The sequence below is a fragment of the Podarcis bocagei genome, assembly GCF_964188305.1.
Source record: "Podarcis bocagei genome assembly, chromosome: 7".
Classification (NCBI taxonomy): domain Eukaryota; kingdom Metazoa; phylum Chordata; class Lepidosauria; order Squamata; family Lacertidae; genus Podarcis; species Podarcis bocagei.
Window position 1 is genome coordinate 68,351,910 of NC_138132.1, and position 7,275 is coordinate 68,359,184.

At 52.3% G+C, this 7,275-nt stretch overlaps 1 protein-coding gene across 1 annotated transcript; it reads right to left on the reverse strand.

The window, feature by feature from the left end:
* Positions 1–252: 252 nt before the first annotated feature.
* On the reverse strand, positions 253–6,926 carry FAM43B (family with sequence similarity 43 member B). Its single transcript, XM_081201629.1, has one exon. The coding sequence runs from the start codon at positions 5,566–5,568 to the stop codon at positions 4,411–4,413; it is 1,158 nt and encodes a 385-aa protein (XP_081057755.1). The 5' UTR covers positions 5,569–6,926; the 3' UTR covers positions 253–4,410.
* Positions 6,927–7,275: the final 349 nt, after the last annotated feature.

Sequence of the window (7,275 nt, forward strand, 5' to 3'; positions counted from 1 at the left end):
CCGTTTTCGATTTGCCTCGCAAGACGAAATTTCCCTATGGGCTTGCTTCGCAAGACGAAAACGTCTCGCGGCTTTGTTTCCTTTGTCTAAAAACAAAGACATGTTTTGTTTATAAAGTTAATTTATTTTCCCTTCAATTTTTGAACTGCTCTTTACAGTATGTGTGACTTTAAAGAGCAGTTAATAAACTGTTGTTGTACCAAATTTGGCTTTGTTTCGACTTTTTTTGACCATAGGAACGCATTAATTGATTTTCAATGCATTCCTATGGGATTTCATGATTCGCAAGACGAAAAATTCGCTAGACGACAAAAATTGCGGAACGAATTAATTTCGTCTTGCGGGGCACCACTGTATTTGCAATTGCCGTGAGACATTATTGCTAAGAACAGAAATAACAACCCCCCCCCCCCATGATTTTTGCTATTTCGGGAGCAAAACTCCAAACATCTACCAAGCTTTGGACAGGGGAAAAACAAAGCTCAGTTAGAGCTCCTTTTTCCCATGCAGAGCACCCCAGGTTCAGTTCCCAGCATCTCCAGGTAAAGGCTGGGAGCGACCCCCACTTGGAACCTGGGAGAGATGCTGCCAGTCATTGTAGACAATATTGAATTAGATAGAGCATTGTTTTGACTCAGCAGCTTGGTAGAGAGCTCATATGAGTTGCTTGAGCCAGGAGAGTAAGGGAAAGCAGATAAAGAAGTCAAATGTCCATCGCTAGCTGGCTCCATCACCTCCCAGCTGGGAGTGAGTTGCCTTGCCATGTGGCCCAACTTAAAGAAAAGAAGTCATTTGCCATGACCAGTCAAAGTTGATGTTGTACCCAATTTCCGCCCCCCTCCCTTCGGTGGATCTTTCTGGAAAAGCAATTGCTACAGGAAGTAGCTAAAAATAGACAGTCGTTTGCCTCTAGGTGTAATATTCCTTTCTGACCTCATCACCTCCCCCTCCCCAGCCGAATACAATGCATATAGAAAAGAGAGCGGGGGAAACATACTTTTCTGCGCACAAAGATTGCAAAGCAGTTATTATCATGCTTTGCCTCCGTCACAGACCTATGCCTGTACACACACACACACACACACACACACACACAATTCTCCTGCACTTCCAGTTTCTTCAATAATGACTCGCTAAGGTTCTCTCTCCCAGGTTCTGCATTCCGCCCCCACACAAAGAAGACGCACAATCCCATCCCAGGCAAACATGTCTTGAGACAGCCGAAAGGGAGGAGTTTTTATTTGTTTTTTTAAAAGGCAATCCAAATTCACCAGTAAAATATTAAGTCTTCAGCAGCTGCCGTACCAGAATATTCCCTTGACCCATTAAGCTCAATATTGGCCACATAAGGGCTGAGAACCCTTGTACACTCCAGATGTTGTTGAACTTCACCTTCCATCAGCTGATGGAGTTGGGGTTCAGCAACATCTGGAAGGTGCCAGATTGGGTGCCAGTCGCCTGACTCTACAGGGTGTCAAGCAGGAATCTTCCCTAGATATAACCCGATATTTATGCTGAGGATTGAAGTGGGGACTTTGTGGGCGCAAGGGAACATCCCAAGCAGTGCATTAGCCCTGTAGAGCTCAGTATGGCCCTACACCGATTGGGAGGAGGTCTCCAATGTTTCAGGCATGAGTCTTTAAGAACATACACAGAGTGATTTAGCCTGATTCAGCTAGAAGGCCTATCTAGTTCAGCATTCTCTTCTCACAGTGTTCAGGCCTATGAGCAGAACGTAAGAAGAGGCTGCTGGATCAGGCCAGTGGTCCATCTAGTCCAGCATCCTGTCCTTGCAGAGACCAACCCGATGTCTGTGGGATACCTGCAAACAGGACCTGAGCCCTCTGTGGCTTCTAGCGCCTGGTAATTCAAAAGCATTATTGCCTCCAGCCATAGGCAGAGAGCATTGCCATCAGGGCTAGTAGCTTTATCTTCCAAAAAATTGTCCAATCCTCTTTGAAAGCTGTCCAAACTGGTGGCCATCCCTGCCTCATGTGGAAGTGAGTTCCATAGTTTAACCACTTGCTGCATAAAGAAGTACTTTTGTCTCTCCAGAATCCTTCTGCCTCATTGGATGGCCACCCGTTCTGGTGTGGTTGAGAAAGGGAGGGAACCTTTTCTCTGTCCGCTTTCTCTATACCACGCATAACTTTACACACATCTATCATAGAATTGTAGAGTTGGAAAGGGACCCTGAGGATCATCTAGTCCAACCCCCTGCAATGCAGCTGTCCCATACAGAGATCAAACCTGCAACCTTGGCAATATCCGAGACCTTCCATGTGCAGAGCTTGCCCTCTGCAGCTGAGCACTGAGCCCTCCCCAGCAGCAAAATGTAGGCTGAAATCATATATTTCCTTTCCGAGTCTCAAAGGCAGATTTCTCCCCAGAACAGAACCAAACCTTTGCTGATTTTTAAACTCTCAGTTTGAAAATCCAACCAACTCATGCTCACAGCAGATCCACTGAAACTAATAGTCTTTTCTAGGGCTTCATCTGCATATACATTTAGAGCATCATGCCACTTTAAGGCTTGCGCCCAAAAAATCCTGGGAACTGTAGTTTAAGGGTGCCGAGTGCTGTTAGGAGATCCCATTTTCCTCCACAGAGCTACTATTTCCAGAGTGGTTTAACAATCTTCAGGGAATTATAGCTCTGGGAAGGGAATAGGGGTCTCCTAAATACTCTCGGCACCCTTAGCAAACTACAGTTCCCAGAATTATTTGGAGGAAGCCATAGCAGTTTAAAGTGGTATCACAGTGCTTCAATGCCTGGTGTGAAGCCTACCAGTTTCAATGGGTTGTAGCCAATGGCAGTCCTACTCAGAGTAGCCCCATTGATCTGGATGGACATGACTAACGTAGGTTGGTTAATTTCAGTGCATCTCCTCTGAGTAAGGCTTAGTTGGCTTACAACTCCCGACAACTCACTTCCAGAGGCCCTCCCAGTTTTTCCTCATCCACATTTCAGCTTTCCAAATCGACCGAAATGTGAGCAAGTCCCAATCAATGTATTAGGAATCGCCTGGTTCTCTTGTGCTTTATTGTTGCTACGGAGTTCCAAAAACAGTGTTTTCAGTTCCTTCATGTCTTTCCTGCCTCCTTTGTATCGTTGACAGACATGTGCACACATCGATAAAAACCTGCGGAATCCAGATTCTTCTTTTTCTGGGTAGTCTCTGACATGCAGCAAACTAAAGAATCAACATATGCAGCAAAAAGGATCAAGGAATCCATTGGGACCAGGTGAGAAGCTGCTGCAAGGGAGGGAGGCAAGTGCTGAATTTAGCCCATGATGGGTCATCAGTTGCCTATGTTTACCTTTCCACTGTGTGAATTCAAAACAATGGGGACTAGAAACCCAGTTTGTTTTTTAAAGAGGGTTTCAGGAATTCAGCAGATTCTCTGCTTTGAGTAAAGGCTAGCCAGATATATTCTCTCTCTCTCTCTCTCTCTCTCTCTCTCTCTCTCTCTCTCTCTCACACACACACACACACACACACACACACTACTTAATTTACCTATTCAAAAATGTGGGGAACCTAATTGGGTTGGGCCCTTACTCAAAAGAGAGAAGCTGCCTTTTCTGGACACACAAAATTGGATGCTTTGACAGCAGAGCACCCTGGCCCCAGAAGGCTAGTGAAAAAGAAATGCAATGGAATTGGAAACCCAAGTTTAAACCTCACTTCCACTCCTACAGCTCCAATATTAGTTGGTTGGAGGGGAAATGATTGCTTCCAAGAGTGTTCCTCATTTGGCCTCCTAACGCAATACAGGTTCCCAAAATCAGATGCCCAGTATGATGTCGCACATATCCCTCACCAGGGGTGGCGAGGAAGGAAGCATGCAAAAACATGTACAAATCCAAAGGCTGAGCACTCTTTACATATAAATAAATATCTATGCTGAGGCGTACATATACAGAGAGATTTTGCTCCCTCTGCCCGGCTTGAGACATTTCCCCCCCTTTGCCACTTCGAACAAGTATTAAAAGCCGCTGTAGCCTGCACAACCTCACTTCTACGCGTAAGAACCATCAAGCCACCCTGATCCCAGAGGTGGGGTGCTGGGTGTCCGGCAGTCGTTCAACAGGTTGGCACAGGCTGAGCAGGGAGCGAGAAGCCTCAGAGGGTCCGCAGAAGAATAAAAATGGCTGGAACAGATGGGTCGGTTTGGTCAAAACAGGGCCATAAGACATCAGTTAGGTAGAACCGGCACGTCAACAATGTTCATCCCCTGGCAAGGACTAACCATTCTGCCATGTGCCGTCTATCAACCTTGAATGTACCGAGTGCAGCCCGACGAGGGAACAAAGCAGCAGAGGAAACAACATGTTCCCGACGCCCACTCCCTCAAATCCATCACCGGGGAGGAGAGTCTGCAAAATAAACCCATGCCCGCAGGATCCTTAACAAGGCAGGCAAGACGACTCTTTGGGGGGCTCCCAAGACGGCAAGTCCTCCCGGTGGTGGGGCCCCCTCAAAGTGCAGACCCTCAGCTCATGGGCTAAAGTCAGCACCTCGGGCCTCTCCCTGCTTTTGACCGTCTTGCGGCCCCGAGTGGTGTCAGCGTTGTGGCAGAGGGCCGTGCCATCAGTTGTGCCGATGGCCAAGGTGGTGCAAATGGACAGTCGGACGCCTACAGCGCCAGTGGCAGCCCCAGCGGCAGCGCTGGCGCAGCTGCTCAGGTTGGTGCCGGTCCTGCCATTTGCAGAGCTGGCTGTGCAGCCGCAAGGGGCGCCCGAGGCCCCTTCCTCCCTGTCCGCTTTCTCCTCTTCCTCCTCCTCCTCCTCTTGGATGGCGCTCAGCCTAGGGGCGCTGCGTCCCCTGTCCGCCGGAGGCCTGTAGGGGCATTTGCAGTTGAGGAGTTTGCGTAGGGGCACCAGGGGGATGATGGCTTCTCCCAGGAGTTGCTGCTGGATGTGGCGCGAGTCGTTTTGCCTCTTGAGCCGCTTGAACTCGTTGAAGGCCGAGTGGGACGTCTGGTAGAGCAAAAGAGCCATGGCGTGGGCCTTCTCGGCTTTGGAGAGCAGGACAGCGTGGCACCGCAAGACCACTGCTTTGTTTTTGACCTGGTGCCGGTAGACCCAGGCGAAGACCTTGGGGTGCCTCCCGTCGGCCACGCAGTAGGTGATGCGGTGCAGCAGATAGGCATGGCTGGGCCGCCGGAGACCTTTCTCGCAGGGGCTCATGCGGATGCCGTGGGGGCCGAGGGTCAACTTCATCTTGGTGCTGCGGCTCCCGAACTCGCTCTTGGCCCAGATCTTCTCCACCGCCTCTTCGGTGCAGCCCTCGCCTTTCGCCTGCAGGGTGACAGCGTTGCCCAGGTACCAGGCTGTGTAGGTGGGGTCTTCCTTGTTCAGCTCCACTTTCTGGCGCTTGCTGCGGAACACGCTGCCCAGCCGCTCCAGGGGGCACTCAGGCCACAGGTCCGGGCAGGAGCGAACAAAGTTGGACAGCAAAGAGGCGTAGCTCAAGCCGGGACCCAAACTCTTGCTCTTGCCTTTGCCCTCATTCTCCTCCACCAGGACAAACTTGCTCCGGCGCCAGGGCAGCATGGCAGCCATGGTGGGCAGCAGAGAGGTCCCAACCCAGGCACGCTACCCTTTACCTAGGGGCAAGGCTTCTCTTGCAGCTGTGGGGCAGGGCAAGTACACATCCGAGGAAGAATCAGCCTAGGCGGATGCTGGCTAATGCAAGAGCCAGTGTGGCACAGTGGTTGGGACGTTGGGCTAGGACCCGCGAGAGCAGGGTTCGAATCCCTGCTCAGCCATGGAGCTCGCTGGGTGACCTTGGGAGCAAAGCCTAATCTACCTCACAGGGCTGTTGTGGGGATTTACTGAGGAGGAAGGAGGCGTCTTGAGGTCCTGGGAGGGAATGGTGGCGCGTAAATGCCATATATCAGTATAGCAATACTATGCCTGATCTCGGCCAGCCTCCCTGGTGCCCTGCTCCTAGCAAGAAAGGGGGCGCCTTGTTTCCATCCTCGGGGGCTAGAGTTCAATTCTCCCCTCTGGGAGCAAAGCCTTTGCCGGATCCTATCCTCCCGGTGCTCCTCGGCATGTGTGAATGCCAAAGACGTGTCCACCCCCACTCCGTCTTGACCTACTCCTCCTACCCACTCCACTGTAAGGGGGCGGGGGCAGTTCTCTCACTATTTTCGGGAGCCCCGATTTCTGCACTATTTAAAGAGGCAGCTGGTGTGTGTTATTGAAGCGGGGCGGGGGGGGGGGCGAGGAGATGAAATATTCCTTTTCTGTCTCCCTGCCTGCTGGTCTCCCTTTCCCAGCCCGGAGATCCCTCCAGGACTCACCCACCGGGCGCCGGGCTGGGGTTCCCCCACCCCGCGAAGGGAGCCCTGGCCCCAATTCCCCGTCCCCGTCTTGCCTCGGAGCCAGCTCCCGATTCGGATCAGCCTTTCTGCCTGCGAGAAGCCGCGATCGAAGGAGGGGAAGCAGAGGCGGCGGCGGCGGAGTCCCTGCGCGCTGCTCCGCCTCCCTCTCCGGTCGCGCGCAAAGCGCTGCGCGCGCGATCCGAGCGCTCTCCCGGGCCGCCCGCCTTCCCGTCTCCCTACACGTGTAGGCGCGCGCACGTGTGTAAGGAGTGCGTGTCAGAGCAGACGCGCGTGGCGTCGGTCCTCCTCCGGGGGCGGGGAGGTAACTGAGAGGAAGATAAACACCTGCTCACCACCCGGCATGTCAAATTCACACTCAGGGGCTGTTGGCCTCAATAGCTCCGCGACTCCGCCACTTCCCTTACGCCACGCCCACCCGCGGGCGCGCGGCTCGCATCTCTTAGAATGGTAGGGGGCCAAAAGGGGTCATCTAGTCCAACCCCCTGCATGGCAGGATCTGAAGGAAAAAGTAAAAGTCAGAACGCGCTGGGGACACAAGGATGCTTTGTGTTGTGTGAGGAATGGTCCATCGCTCCCATCTTCTGCCTTGGTATGGCATCCACGCCACGAGTGTCAGGCCTGTTGCCCTCCGATGCGGTTGGACTTTCAGTTCTCATTAGCCCCAGCAGCCAGCACGCCCAGTGGTCAGGGATGATGGGAGAGGATGTTGCTGATAGCAACTCCAGTCCCACTACATCTGGAAGGCACCAGAGGTGGGGAATATCTCTGGGTCTCCAGGTGTTGCTGGAGGTGTTCCAGCTCCAGGTGTTCCAGCTCCCATCATCCTTCAGACCTGCTCCCTTGGTTCCTCATCCCCTCCTCCGCCCAGTTGACTCTGGTCTTTGGGGAGGCGTGACTAGGTCTTTTTTGTTTCACCACA

Coding starts and splice junctions, on each gene's coding strand:
- FAM43B (XM_081201629.1), bottom strand. CDS start 5,568: ATGGCTGCCATGCTGCCCTGGCGCCGGAGCAAGTTTGTCCTGGTGGAG.